General features: G+C 42.0%; 1 protein-coding gene across 14 annotated transcripts in view; it reads left to right on the top strand.

The window, feature by feature from the left end:
* The window catches only part of KCNMA1 (potassium calcium-activated channel subfamily M alpha 1), a 725292-nt gene that overhangs the window by 554790 nt on the left and 157995 nt on the right, over positions 1–12507 (top strand). For all 14 annotated transcript variants that reach the window (XM_035022513.1, XM_035022505.1, XM_035022592.1 and 11 more), the window contains one exon: positions 10569–10678. In XM_035022513.1, coding sequence (XP_034878404.1) covers positions 10569–10678 — 110 coding nt within the window. The remainder of the gene's footprint in view (positions 1–10568; positions 10679–12507) is intronic.

Genomic DNA, 12507 nt, shown 5'->3' with positions numbered 1-12507 from the left:
CACCATCATCACCATCACAATCACCTTCATCACCATCATCACCATCACATTCACCATCTCAACACATCACCATCATCATCACTCATTACTTAAAATGATAGCTGACATTTATAGAACTCTACAAGGTACACACTCAGTAAATGCCATCTTTCAGTATGATTAAACCACAAGAGCACTTGACACATTTGCCAGACACTATGTTAAGCACTTTACATGCATCACTTCATTTCAACTGTCTTCCTAGGAGGTAGGTGCTACTGTTGCTCTCGTTGTGCAGGTGAGAGGATTGAGGCTTGGAGAGGTTGTACAGCTTAGCTCAGGCACTAGGGAGGCTAAGATTTGAACCCAGAGCCTGCATGTGCTTTGGTACTTTCTACATTGCTACGCTACTGAGGATCTTGGCACCCCCCGCCCAAAGGAAGCTGCTAAGCCCAGCTAAATACCTCAGCAATTTATCAGCTGCCCACTTTCAATCTCTGAACCAAATGTCTTTTTGATGAGGCCAAAAATCCACTCTAGGAAGCCACAGAGGGGAATTTCCGAAGTCATTTCTAACTTCCTGTGAAAATATTCTGTAGCTGGCAGGAGATTTTCCAGATAACAATGAATACACAATAAAGCGGGTGCCTCTGCCTTGGATACCTGGCTCACAAATAACCCATTTGGCTTCCCAATCACCCTGATACCTAAAACTAGCAGAATTTATGCTTGTGGCTGGAATGGTTCTGTTCAGCCAGAAAGCAAAAGTTTATGGCCGAACGCTTTGCCCTGAAATGAAATCTAGTCTCTTTGGCTCAACTTTATTAGGCCGTATTGTACAGAGATAGGAGACATAAGTATCCAGAATCTGCTGTCACTAAAACAGGACTGAGTTGGCAAGCGTTTTCGTCCTCACACTCAACACTGTGTCCTAAAATGGGGATGTTGAATAGAAAATAGGGATACAAATCAGGGTCATTTTTTGAAACTTTATTTTTAATTAAATTAAATATAGCCATCTCATTGTTCTGTCTTTACAAAGCCTGCACTGAAATGGAGACTAAACTATCATTGGGGTCACTGAATCAATGGAGAGAGACTAAGTAGATGAATCTGGACCCTGAAATATTGTTTAGACTAATTACCACAACAACCCAAACACTTAGATACTCAGTGCTTAATTATGTTTAAGCTTTCTCTGTAACTGGCTCCAGTATTAAGTGATACTCATGGAAAGCACTCTTTTTCATCTTTAAATCCTTTGGACTGTGATTGATTCTCCTTAATCTCTGGTCCTCAAAGGAGAATGCTTGTTTTCTGTTCTTCACTGTCTTTGGGAATAGCTGTTTGCTACTCAAAGTGTGGTTCATGTTTGGGCAGCATCTTTGTTGTTTGGGATCCTGTTGGAAATGCAGAATCTTAGCCCCCATCCAGGACTAGGATATCAAAACCACATTTCACTACGACCCTTGCATGATTTATATGCACCTCAGAGTTTGGGAAGCACTGGACTCAGAGCCTCAGAAGACTTTTCTTAAGTAAACCTCCGAAGTGCCCACTGGTGAGAAATTATCCTGAGTGACAGAAGAAATGAATGCAGTGAGATTCTCACCAAACTATCTAAAATACTGAAAATCCTACAAAGGCAGAGGCAATGTTCTGGTTCCTGTGATGAATTGAATGCTTTTCTTTTCTAACTCCCTTCCTATTCATTAATAAATAAATAAATAAATAAATAGCCAGCCAGCCAGCCAGCCAACCCACAGTTGTTTTTGCCTCAATTTTAGAATATGTGAGTAATGGAATTGCCAGATATAGCCTTTGCTGGGCTCAGTCTGTGTCCTGTTGAATTGTTGTTTGACTCTACACTGGAAGCCAAGAAAATGAAGGCAAGGAGAAGACAGAAGGCTAAGTCCCATGGGGAAGACAGTAGAGTCATGAGACAAGGGTGAAAAGGAGGGTGCCTTCCTCAGGGATGGCAGTGGGATTCGTAGCTTGTAGGAGGAAGGACTTCAGTTGGATTGGCAGTACACCAGCTCGTGAGAATTCCTTCTTTCAAATTCAAGCCTCCAAGTTATTGGATTTAGAATTTAGAAAACCATGTCACTGGTTAAGTAGCCCAAGATGTTCTGTGATGACAAAATTTTCCAGAAAAATATCGCTCCTAGTAAGAAATTTTCTGGGAAGTTGAAAAATGACCCAATTCTACCTGCTCCCTATTAGAACCTAAGAATACAGGATTTTTCAGCGTTTGGAGGCAGGAGTTGGTTCATTTCTTGGTGCGGCATTAAATGCTGTGAAATTATCAGTGCTTACTTGTGATTAGATGCCCAGGAAAATGGCTTGTTTCTCTGTGTCTCTTTCTCTAGTTTTCTCTTGCTTAGTTCAGTGCAACAAATATTAATTAAACACCTCTTATATAGGCACCTTAGAAGGTACTTTGTTGCTTTTTCTGGAAGATACAAAGTTGAGTGCATAAGGGAAGGGCTCATGTTCCAAATTCCACTTGGCTGTAGCTCTGGTGGAATGTCAGAGGACTCCAATACTCTGATGGTAACTAATGATAGTTAACACATGCCCAGTGCTTACTGTGGGCCAGGTAGTGTTCTAATCATTCTATATTGATCACCTCAGTTCGCCCTCCCAACCCCCCTAGAGGTGGGCTCAGTTAGTATTCCCAGTAAGGCAAAGAAGAGCACATCAAGCTGGGGAAATGAGGAAAAAGCCTCACCAGTGAGGGGGCATCTGATGTGAACTCTATCGAAAGAATTAGATTTGACAACTGAAAAATAGAGAGTTATTATAGAGATACGTATTTCTGACAGAAGGATCAAGGGAAACAAAGTGACGGGAAATCACAGGGAAAGTTCTTAGATTAGCATTGCCTAGCTCCTTGAGCTGCTCCTTGAAATAAAGGATTGTGTGACTAAATACCATGTCCCCACCCCACCCCACCCCGAGATTTACAACTCCTATTAACATGTTAAGATTCTAGCCATTGCACTAAAAAAATGCCTGGTTTGGCTTTGTTAAATCCAGTCCTTCTCAAATTTCTTTCTTTTTTTTTTTTTTTTTTAATTTTAATTTTTATTTATTTATTTATTTTTATTCATGAGAGACAGAGAGAGAGAGAGGCAGAGGGAGAAGCAGGCTCCCAAGGAGCAGGGAGCCTGATGTGGGACTCGATCCCAGGACCCTGAGAGCATGACCTGAGCCGAAGGCAGACGCTTAACCATCTGAGCCACCCAGGCGCCCCTCAAATTTATTTCATCTATTCAAATATTATTGAGCTACTGCTGCTTACCATGCACTGTTCCAGGCACTGAAGATTCAGGTAGAATTTTCTGCCCTCAAAATAACCTACATTTTCATGGGGGACCCTCTCTCCACTCCGTGTGTTTGAGATATAACACCTATTAGTAAGTTCTGATGAGCTTACCTGGGAAATCTTAGTTGAGAATACTTCCACTTTGCTGAGGCTTGGGGGAAATTGTGGGAAGTTAGGTTTTTAAGATAGAGAGAGGCCAGCCCATCTGTTAGTGCAGTCTGTGGATGGGTGCTGTGAACTCTTGGCTGGCTACTCTTCCATAAGGAAGAAAGTACAGAAAATGAGAGTGAGTTCTTGAGAACTTTTAGAGCAATTTGATAGATTAATTTTATATTGGTGGAATCTAATGAGAAAAATTTTGGACTTGTACTTTGCATGCCTTGTCTTTTTTTTTTTCTTTTTTTTAGAATTTGTTTTTGTTAGGTTCTGTAGAAGTTTGAGTCTGCAAAACAGTGGATATTAGAAATAAAAACAAAACCCCGGTCCCCTACCTCAAATGGATCGAGAAGCTCCATCCTGGATGATCCTGCATGCTGGGGGCTGAATCATCCTCCAGAATTGCTCAGCAGGCGTCTGCTTGAGAACATTTACTTCCTGCTTGCTCTACCCAGATTAGAATTCTTGTAGTGATATTTTAAGAACCTTATTATTTGAAGCACAAATGAGGTTCTTAACCATTAGCAAGATAGCAAAACCAAAGTCCTATTTGGACAGAGAGTGAACAGGCCAACCTTTAACAGGGTCTGATATCTCTTAAGCATAAATACGTTTTCTACACTAGAGAGAAAAATAGGGAGAGAGTAGAGAAGCCTTCTACATATTGAGAGAAAATACCAATTTCCAGCCACATAAGCAATACTTTCTTAAATCATTTCTAAATAATTATGCTTTTAAAAAGTTCTCATGTGGGGCGCCTGGGTGGCTCAGTCGGTTGAGCGACTGCCTTCGGCTCGGGTCATGATTCTGGAGTCCCAGGATCGAGTCCCACATCGGGCTCCCTGCTCGGCGGGGAGTCTGCTTCTCCCTCTGACCCTCCTCCCTCTCCTGCTCTCTGTCTCTCATTCTCTCTCTCGCAAATAAATAAATAAAATCTTAAAAAAAAAAAAAAGTTCTCATGTTACTCTTTATACTAACCCTTTAGCTTTGGTCCCTCTGGCACTCTTAGTGTCTTCAGAATAATCTGGGCTGGGGGTAACACAGTGGGGGAAATGCCATATATTCTTACACTTTTGCATGTGGCGTGGTCTGTTAATCTCTCTCAGGATACCTCATGTGGGCTAATTTTTTTTCTCATAATGCCTGATGGAAGGAATCTTTTTTGATAGTCTGCAGCCCACTAGTCTGGGACTAAGAGATTTGGCTCACGTCCACCCAAATTAATCTTTGGAGTTGTTTATTTATTCATTCAGTGCTGAAGCAACCAGTTATCTGGCATTCCATCAAATCCCAAATAATTTGTTTTAATTGACATTGTCCTGAAGCCTTTGGACGAGTCTGAAATCCTTTCGTCCTGTTCTCACATTCTGGAGAATGCAATCTGAAATAGGCCATAATTGGGGAATGCCAGATCATTATGGAGTCCTTGAAATCCAGTGCTCCTCTCAGAAGGGCAGCCGACCTGACTCCACATCCAAGAAGTACAGCATTCAAGTGCAATTTGGCACAGAGAAGAAATACATTCTGAAAAGGTGGAAATCACCATTCGTTCCTCATCTCCTCTGCTTCTCTCCTTTGGTTTCAACTTTATCACCAGTTTGCTCCACCCCCAGAAAGCTGTGCAGCGAGGCATTCTCTGTTCTGGTGCCTATGAGGACCTAAGCTAGCAAGACGTGAGCGTTTTGTTTTTTAATTCTATGAGTTGATTTTAGGATTTGCCATTATACTGAAGAATGTTGAGAAAGGGAGGGTGAAAGAGATAGCCATGTGCCCATTGATAAAAACTGGGACAAGTGTGTTAAGATTGGAACATAGAGGAAATGAGGACAGAGAGAATCCAGAAAGCCCAATGATAAAGCCTCCTTAACACTCAATTGTCCTTAGCATTGTTCTTTCCCGCAAGAAATGATTAGATGCAACATTAAATCAGATTTTTCTCAGTGACAGAGCATGCTCTTGAGGAATGGGGATAAATGACCCCACACATTTTAATGACCACCATACACTCATCAGCCTAGAAACCATAAATGCTGATCCCATGTTTATTATTGTAGTCAAGGGCTTGACACTTCCTGTGGGCGTTTTCTTTTTCTTTTTTTGTAGGAATAAATATATTTTTATGGGATCTAAGGCACATCAGTTTATGTCACTGCACTCTGTTTTAGACTGTCACATCATAAAGGACAGTGACAATGTATTATGTAGTTTATATGTACAAATGTTCATTCAGATGTGGCTGGTTCTTATTAAAGCAGTTTTATGATTTAAAATTGTGCATCCTTTAGAGGAAAAATACTAACTCAGAATTTGGGTAGATTAAAAAAATAGTAATGCAATAAATACCTGCTAATACACTAGGGCTCCTACTACCAACGCTGGGCCATATTAGTGTGCATGTTATGACTCACCTCTTCTTCTTTTTTTTAAGATTTATTTATTTATTTGAGAGAGAAAGAGAGCCCGTGCATGCATGCAAGAGCGGGGTAGGGGGTGGGGTGGGGGAGGAGGAGAGCCAGGGGAGAGGGAGAGAGAGAATCTCAAGCGGACTTCCCACTGAGCGCAGAGCACATCGTGGGGCTTGATTTCAAGAATCATGAGATCACAATCTGAGCCAAAATGAAGAGTCTGATGCTCATCCGACTGTACCACCCAGGCGGCCCAACAACTTAACCTCTTCTTATTGCAGCTATTAACATAATGGTCATTGGTTGTTATAATTTCCTTTTAGTTCATTATTTTTGATGTGCATAATATAAATACATTTAGATTAAAACAGTGTACTTGTTTTCAATTAAATAAGGATTGGCATATGATAATCTCTGGAATTATTTACGTGACTCCCGAGGTGGGGATAGATGTTAGCAAAATTATTTGACTGGAATCACCACAGTTAATGCAGGCTCTTTTCTTTGCTGGGAACAGAAAGCACCATGGCTGTAGCATACCCCAGCTAGGATGGTTGATTTTTCACATTCACTGGGCTGTTAGCATTAGAGAAACACAGTTTCACTCTAATCAGAGAAAGCATAAAAAGTAAAAGGTGTCATTCCCGACCCACCATTAGTAACACATGCAAAATCTAGGATCAAGAAGGTGTTATTTCCTTTGGAGCCAAGGCTCATGTTTCCAGTTGGAAGGTACCCTTTGATGGTCGAGCCGACTGCCCATGAATTGGTGTACAACCATTCACTTGTGGGGTTGGACTAGACTGGTTGAAAAATTAGATAATGGAAAGAGCATAAATAAGCCAACGAGAAGTGTAGACGAACCAGTCCAGTGGCTCAATTTCCTTACTCACTGAAGATTCTGTATTTGATGAATAAGGAGCCACAGCATATCACCTGCTCATCTTTGCTCTTCTAAAACAGCTGGAGTTTGATGTGACAGCCAGAGGAGAGATTGCTGCCTCGGGAAATGCTTTGCCTTTGACTGATTGCTGAATGGCTGGCAAATAAATCCTGGCACCTTTCCTTAAGTCATTTTGGTCCCATTCCTTCATTTTTCTGCTGGGAAGTGTGTACATTACATTACAGTTAAAAATACCCGCACAACACAAATGTGGAGAATAGCATCTACTGTTTTGGGGAAAGAAGTTGTAGGCTGGGATGGTTCCATTTTGTAGGGTAAAAAGGATGCCGCCATGCTCTGTTAGGAGGCCCGCACTCTTAGCGCAACTCAAAATTAGTGTTACTCCTCATCGACCTCCCACAAGGTCATGGGCTCCAGGGCTCAAGATTTTTAGTCCTTGGTGAGCTTCAATTCTAGTCTTTCCCGCTTTGGTACTTATGTGCAGCAAATCCTCCCTGCCCCCCAAAATCCTAGCACCACTCCTGCCTTATATATTTACCCTGTCATCTCTAGCAAGAGGTGACAAGGTGGGTGGTTAAGAGCCTGAATTTAACCTGTCCGTGCCTCAGTTTTATCCTCTGTAAAAGGGAAATCATAAAGACAATAACTTGCCCCACCCTTTCTAGATTTCTTTGTTCACTGCCATCGTCTCTTGTGTGAAGCACAAATGTTTTCAACTCAACATACTTTACACTTACTTTTCTGTTCTTAAGAATGCATTTCAGGGGGCGCCTGGGTGGCTCAGTTGGTTAAGCGACTGCCTTCGGCTCAGGTCATGATCCTGGAGTCCCTGGATCGAGTCCCACATCGGGCTCCCGGCTCAGCAGGAAGCCTGCTTCTCCCTCTCCCACTCCCCCTGCTTGTGTTCCTGCTCTCGCTGTCTCTGTCTCTGTCAAACAAATAAATAAAATCTTAAAAAAGAATGCATTTCAGGAGTGCCTGGGTGGTTCAGTTGATTAAGTGTCTGACTCTTCATTTCAGCTCAGGTCTTGATCTCCTGGTCCTGAGTTCAAGCCCTGTGTTGGGCTCCACATTGGGCATGGAACCTACTTAAAAAAAAAAAAAAAAAAAAGACATTTCATCACTGCTGACAAAGGAAAAAGGGATATACACTTTCATTTTTGCTTTTTCAAAGTTAAGTTAAAGAGGCCATGTTTGAGACTTAGAAGGGTAAACCCTTGGTAAGAAGTGATAGATAGTTTGAGCCTTGCCTTGGGATAAAGATGAAGCTCTGCTGTCTGAGCCTGTGGTGTATGCTGTGTCTGTCATAGGCTGGGGCTCATTCCTTACTTCTCCTGATGTCACTGGCCTGTTCTTGTAATCGATCTGTCCCAAATTGTCATTCTTGTCCTTACAGGTTAAAAGGTCTTAGTATTAATTGTAATTACTGACTCTTCTGCTCTTACAATTATAGATATAGGTTTAATTTTTTTTAATGGTGGTAAAATGCATATAACATAAAATTTAGGATTTTAACCATTTTTAAGTTTGTGTGTATATGTATGTGTAACACCTTTATCAGAAATATCTTTTATTTGAAAATAAATGTCTGCTATAAATGAAAATAAAATAACTGCTCTGTCAGTTAAGCATCTGCTTTTGGCTCAGGTCATGATCCCGGGGTCCTGGGATTGAGCCCCGCATCGGTCTCTTTGCTCAGTGGGAAGCCTGCTTCTCTCTCTGCCTGCTGCTCCGCTTGCTTGTGCTCTCTCTCCCTCTGAAAAATAAATAAAATCTTTTTTTTGGATTTTTTAAAAGATTTTATTTATTTATTTGACAGAGAGAGAGAAAGAGAGAGAGCGCTCACAAGTGTAGGGAGAAGCAGACTCCCCACTGAGCAAGAAGCCAGGTGTGGGACTTGATCCCAGCACCCTGGGATCATGACTTGAACTGAAAGCAGATGCTTAACCGACTGAGCCACCCAGGTTCCCCAATAAGTAAAATCTTAAAAAAAAGTTAAACTCTTAGGATTCAGGGAAATTAAAAAGTTTATGCTTAAACACATTGCAGTTAATTTTTAAAATCATACAGTTTAGCAGTAGAAATGGTTGAGTGCCTTTTTTTTTAAAGACCCCACTCTGGGGAAGACCAATTTGTAGATAAACAACCCATACCCAGCAGCATTGCATAGCTAATGTCTAATGTGTGGGAGTAGGTTAGAAGCAGCTCAAACTAATGAGGTTAACCCACATACCCTAATCATCCAGACTTGCACAAAGCAGACAAATAGCACAGAAACAGGTAGAATTCAATTTATTTCTAAATGATTCCTGCCTTCTTTGTATTCCAGAGTGTCACCAAGTAGATGGTCGGTGTTCATTTCCCACTGTTTCCAAGTTTCTTTCAACTTCCAGCATTGCATTTCCCCTAGTTAACTGACTATTGGGCCATAGGCAAGATGAGTTGTAATTCAACATAAGCACAAGACATTGTAAAAAGTCACTTCCTGTTGGCTGGGAAGCTGCCTCTCATCTCCCCCCACCAGCTTATGTAGCCTCCAGTAGAGGTTAATCAATCTGCTCAGATCCCTGAGTTCCCAGAGGGGCTCAGCATTCTTGTTGTTACTCACTTTATAATTTTTAAAGATCAGTTCCAATGTAAAATCCTTCCAGAAATGCTTGGCATGAAGAGGGTTGTTGGGAAAACCAGTTGAGCTTGATTAATTAGAAAGAAAACCCACACATTTTAATGAAATCTGGAGTAAGACCTCTCTGAAACTACATTTTACTTTTTGTGTTACTCAGGGTGTGATTGGAAAAATCATTTTTCCCCCGAAGTAGAAATATACATATTGTTTTATGCACACACACACACTCATTATAAAAGCCTTCAGATAACAGAAATCTATAGAGAAAAGTGTCATTCTGCCACTCAGATAACAATGGTTAGTGTTTTGGTATAAAGTTTTCTAGTTTTTTATGGCTTTACAAGCATTCAGATAATTATAGGGTATTTTTTTAGTAGGGTCAGACTATAAACACTATTTAGTAATGTGCCTTTTTATATACTTTCTATATGAACAGATACACATTTTCACCATAATTTTTATTATTTTATTTTTTTTTAAAGATTTTATCTATTTATTTGACAGAGAGAGAGAGAGAGTGAGAAAGCACAAGTAGGGGAGCAGCAGAGGGAGAGGCAGAAGCAGGCTCCCCGCTGAGCAAGGAGCCCGAAGTGAGGCTCGATCCCAGGACCCTGGGATCATGACCTGAGCCGAAGGCAGATGCTTAACCGAATGAGCCACCCAGGTGCCCCTCACCATAATTTTTAATTGTTTCTTTGTGTTCCATTGAAAAATGTACCTTCTGTGGTTATTTCCAATTTTTCATTAAAAGGATGTTCTTCTGCAAATGTCCTTGTATATGCGTCTGTTTCTTTGCTATGAATACTTGAAATGGAATTGTTGTGTAAAGGAACATGTACTTTAAAAATTTTTGTTAACAATTGCAAAATTGCTCTCTAGAAAAGTTGTATCGATTTGCCTGCCCACCGGTATCGTGGGTGAGTGCCCACGCCTTCACACCCTTGGAAATCATACAGGTTAGAAAAGAGTGTTGTTTTAGAGGAGATGCCCTTCCATTCTATGAGCTTAGGGTCGTGGCCAGCTTCCCGTAGATGATGTGGTTGTGTTCCTGGTTGCTGAAGATGGTCACCACCACATAACTAGGGCATTCATTTCGTTGGCCAGATGGTATACTCTGGTTTCCCTTTTATGGTGTACTCTCATACCTTAAACCTTGTTCTTCTCTCTTAGATTGAGGAGGACACGTGGCAGAAATACTACTTGGAAGGAGTCTCAAATGAAATGTACACAGAATATCTCTCCAGTGCCTTCGTGGGTCTGTCCTTCCCTACTGTTTGTGAGTAAGTGACCATTCACCATGTGCTCTTTGGCCCTCAGGGATGTTTAATGTGGCCCTTGCAGGGAAGACACCTCACCTCTGCCCAGCACGGTCTGGGTACTCAACAATTACTGAGGGTATCCTGTGTGCTCCGTCCTGTGTGGTGAGCGGGAAGGTGGGTCATTATGTGGTCCCTGCCTTGGGGATTTCTGCTGGCCCTACTTTTCCCTGCAGCTCTGAGAACCTTATGCTTAGATCCATCATTTGCACTAAATTATGAACTACAGTCCTGCATGTTGTGAATTAGGCTCCTGCCCCGTAGACACAATTAGGAAGGGTGGTAGGAACCCATATCTCTGATTTTACCAGGATGAAAACAAATCTTGCTAGCTCCTTGATGAAAGGAATTTTAATATTTTTCAGTCAAGTCAGATCATAGAGACATCAGAGAAGCCATTATTCAAAGTGCATTCATGATTTGCTTAGGAAATGTGGAACCAAATGTATAGAAGGAAGCCTTGAGCCAGCCCTTGGTAACTTAGCCCCAACATATATGGACAACTGGCATGTTATGACAATGAGAAGACTTAGCTTCTCCTTCTGTTGGCTCAGCAGGAGGAATTTGAGCAAGAGGCAGCCCCAGCCTGCCATGGCCCCTCTAAGTAGAGTAGGTGACCATCTAAGGGATATGACCTCAAGAGTTCCAAGGGTTCCAGACCCTGAGAAACTTCCATCATGATGATGCCTCAGATTTCCCACTTAGAATCTCAGATGTTGGGTGTAAGTCAAACAGGGGTTTTGTCCCCTGTGAAAACACAGACTCCCTGGGAATCCTGAAACATCAAGCCTGATCCACTGATGCTTTAGCAAAAGACTTGATAACCTCAGTCTCACTGATAAAGACTGAGAAGAAATAGGGGAATCTGGGAACGCATTGGGCTGAGGAAGAAAAGCTGTTCCCTTGAGCTGTCTGGGTGCCTACAAACAAAACCCGCCTTCTGGAAAGTGAGGTCTGAAGACAATAGTCCTGGGAGCCCTTGGGCTCCTCTGTCTTAGAGCTTTCTGTTCTGTGCACAGCGGAGAGGCAACGGAGTGCCTGGGAGCTTAGTGTTTACCTGAAGACTCCTGTCAGTGAACACAGCAGGTGTACTCTATCTGTCTCTGGGCCCAGACCCTAAGCAATCCAAAATGGTCTGGCTGTTTACTGAAATTTCTCACCCTGTCTCTAAGCGAAAGTTTAAACGCTAAATGGACTGGAAAAGTGAATAGGTAATTGATTTGGAAGGAGTTATTTTCTGAAAATGGATGCCCTATTGTAACTCCCATGTGCTCTTTTCTTTGAGAGCTATTTCTCTTTCTGCCACAGAAAGAAGTTAACCATTCAGAGGCATTGGGTCCTGGAACATTGAAGCTGTCCCAGGGGATTTTCTCTACCTTGGAGTTTGACCTGCCTGAGATAGAAAGCCCAGGAGGACTTTTAATAGAAGCTGGTTCTATTAAAGAACAAAACAAAACAGTTGAGTCCTCCTATATGATGTAGGGGTGGTCTGAGCACACTGCAAAGCCACCAATGCCCAGAGGGTCCTATGGTGCTGGGGGCATTAACAGGGGAGAGTGTGAAGATGCGCTCCTTCGCTGTTGATTTTCCCTGGCTTGACCAGTGTTTTTATCTACCATGAGCGCTTCCTCGGAAGCCTGCATTCCCACTGCTTCTCTTTTTCTGCTCCTGGGAACCAAGTCAGTTCATTTTAAGAGTGTTAACCTGGAAGGTTAGAACCACTCCCCCTAGAAGCTGTAACTGGGATACCCGCAAGGTACATTTGATTCACAGATTGGGCCCATGCGGTATTT

This window comes from Mirounga leonina, unplaced genomic scaffold (genome assembly GCF_011800145.1).
Source record: "Mirounga leonina isolate KUSES-001 unplaced genomic scaffold, KU_Mleo_1.0 Mir_114, whole genome shotgun sequence".
Classification (NCBI taxonomy): Eukaryota; Metazoa; Chordata; class Mammalia; order Carnivora; family Phocidae; genus Mirounga; species Mirounga leonina.
The sequence above is the reverse complement of the archived record's forward strand: the minus strand, read 5'-3'. Positions and strand labels throughout refer to the sequence as shown.